Source organism: Colletotrichum tamarilloi, assembly GCF_030869305.1.
Source record: "Colletotrichum tamarilloi strain Tom-12 chromosome Unknown Scaffold_9.1, whole genome shotgun sequence".
NCBI lineage: Eukaryota > Fungi > Ascomycota > Sordariomycetes > Glomerellales > Glomerellaceae > Colletotrichum > Colletotrichum tamarilloi.
This window is the reverse complement of record NW_026849392.1, coordinates 1,104,667-1,107,508: the sequence shown is the minus strand read 5'-3', so window position 1 is coordinate 1,107,508 and position 2,842 is coordinate 1,104,667. Positions and strand designations below refer to the sequence as shown.

Below are 2,842 nucleotides of genomic sequence, written 5' to 3'. Positions count from 1 at the left end.
GCCGCACTAATAGCCGCAGTAGCAACTCAAGAAAATGGGCTTCCACCCGAGGTTTAGGTTGTGGGCATACGTACCCCCAACCAGATCAGAGACTCGTTATTTCGACTTTCTGTCGCCTGCGTGCAAGTTGTTTGTTGTTGCCTCTGGCCAATTCGGATACGGGGATCCGTCAGTCGGAGACCCAAAAATAGTAAGATTGGGCTGGGGCTGATCGACTGGGGCTGAGGCGGTGCACCCACCACGCCTCGCATCGCTGCATAACACATTTGGCGGTGGACGGGATGAATGCACTCTTCCACTGTTGTCACAAAGGAATTTGCCCCGAGCCCAGTGAGCCGCTGCTTACGCCTCGCTACGAGTCAAAATCAAATACCTGCTGTTGGGCAGAGTATGGGTTCTACTACTCAGCACGCTTGCGGCCAGTTCCGAACCTCAGCCATCATCAGCCTCAGTGGCCACACGAACCCTTTGCACAAGGACTGCACACGTGCAACAGAGTATCTGTACTACTCTGCATTACACAGACGGAGGGATCCAATAATGTCGACGACCTCTCTGCCCTACGCGCCTATCAGTCGGCTCTACGCTCGTTTATTTGCACTGCTTGGAGGGGCGGCAACCGGGCCCTCTCCACCTCACACGGGGTTTTGAACCTTCAACCTTCTGGCTTGGACAGCGAACCAACATCCACGACCCGTATCCAGTTCGGCCACTCTCCCAGGTTTTCCAGCTGTGGACATGAGATGACGCTTTTCAGCCTCAGGAACCATGGCAAAAGAAGTCGCAATCGTATTCGCCTTCAGCCTTCAATTACTTCATTCCGCCCATCAAATGCTCGGACGAGAAGAACCAGGGATTGGCTCCTGGATGAGCGATGCTTCAGTGCCGTGACTCCGAATCCCGGCTCCGTTTACAGCCCTCTCCGGCGCGCCAGTGCATTCTTCCAGCGCAGTTGTCCCGACTGCATGGTCGGCGAGCCCGTCTCTGCGGCGAGGCTGGGGCATTCACCGTTGCGGCGCTGGTTGGTGGAACGATACCGTCAGCCGTCAGCTATTCCAACGACTGGTAACCAGCGATTTCACACCGTCTTTCACTTTCCCCTGAGACCTCCACTGCAGCGGACTTTTGCGTTACAGATGGGGTACGATTTGTGAGTGCGATCGACGGGCTGGGGTAAAGGGGCCTCCCGCAACTCAATGCTATGACCGCCAGGCGAAAAGTTTGCCGATGTCATTGAAGCCTTGCCAGCCCAGGAAAGCCACAGATGGCAGGCCTCGGAAGCTTGTTTTCGCTCAATGAGCAATCAGGGCACCACCTTGCCCGGCATGTGGAGGGCTTATCGGGACTGGACTATAAAAAGCCCGAGTGAATGCGTAGGTCATGGTTCGGAGGCGAAGCCGAGCCTCAAGTGACGTGTCTCGGTGGCAGAAGGAGATCATGTATCAGACTGCGAATGGCTCCCGGTCCCAACATCGGATGGAGGCTATCCATAGAGATTCTGAACGTGAGGCGCGGGGTGCGATGTGCTCGGCCATGACAACATCCCAACTTCCTGACTCGCGTACGCTTTGCCTCGGTATTGCAAGAATACAAGTATGCAAGGTCCCTCATGCGCTTGGTGGCAGCTCATCCGCGGAAAGAGAACATCGGATCGAATATTCGGCCATTAATGGTTTTGGGTTTTTTTCCAAACCGGTTCCTGGGTAAGGCAGGTATGAACCTTCCAGTGCTGAAGATGACGCTGAGCTCCTGATACCGTTGCGGAAGTACACAACGTAGACCAAAGCGGAGGCTCTGGGGACTGGGCTGAGTAGCATGGTGGTGAACAACACAGGCAGCCATTCTCTGCCAGTCCTACGTATCTATATTCATTTCTCAATCGGGTAGAAAAGAACTGACTCGGCGATGGCATCTACTCTCTTTTCCAAGCTTATTTTAAGGCGTTAGGGGGAACAGGGCTAACTTACCATATTGAGGTGGTGTTTGCAACAAATGAACCTACTAACTGACATCATGCGGCTCGCGCCGGGGGGCTGCTTGCTTCCTGACGTTTTGCTGGTCAGAGAGAGAGCACTGGACAGCAAAAAGATGTCGGAGCCTCGGGAAGTATGAAGTCAATTCGTGTTGCTGACACAAATAAGCCTGACAGTGGTTCGTCCGGTTTTTCTGCAACAATTATGTCTCTGAATCTTTGAACACTTTCCTTCTTGGGTTTCCGCGAGTGGTCCACCAATGTTTCTGATGCGAAGCAAAGAAAAAAAAAAGTCTGAACTGTTCACTCTCTTACGAGTACGATTTCTGAGCTCGTGATGTCACTTTTACTGTTGTTCTTCTTTGGCTTTAGAGTTTCCGCCGTGGTTATGACGGTGGTGCATTGGACGATAAAGGGCCAAGACTTTTAATATGACATATTTGTCTGCCGGGAATTGTCCCATGGGTGATCATATTTGACATGAATTATCACACGTTTTGTGCGGGGAGAGGCGCAGGATCGGATCAGATCGGATCCCCCAGACTAGATTGGTGAGATCTGACATGTTATTAACGATTGACTGGGGTTTTATAGGGTTTGGGGAACCAGGAGGAGAGAGAAAAGGTCCGGTCTCTTCCAACGGTGTCTCATTGTGGAGAAGATCAGTTCTTTTATAGGACGTCAACAAGGGCGACTAGGGAGAGCCGGAGAAGCTAGCTCTTCGTTCAGTTGTTCTCGAGCAAGAAGGGCAAGGAACTGGGCTTGCGGGTCTGTTGACTTCTCTGGGACGAGGCTTTCTTCGTCACAGGGGCCCGTCGTGGAAGAAAAGGTGTTGAGATTCTGGCTGGTCTCGGGAAAGTCGAGCTTGAG

General features: G+C 52.6%; 1 protein-coding gene across 1 annotated transcript; it reads left to right on the top strand.

Annotated features, from left to right (window-relative positions):
• Nucleotides 1-285: 285 nt before the first annotated feature.
• On the top strand, nucleotides 286-1,154 carry CTAM01_04116 (uncharacterized protein; the record flags this gene model as incomplete). Its single annotated transcript, XM_060520146.1, has 2 exons — nucleotides 286-485; nucleotides 518-1,154. 2 exons carry the CDS (start codon nucleotides 286-288, stop codon nucleotides 1,152-1,154), a joined length of 837 nt encoding a protein of 278 aa, XP_060385567.1.
• Nucleotides 1,155-2,842: the final 1,688 nt, after the last annotated feature.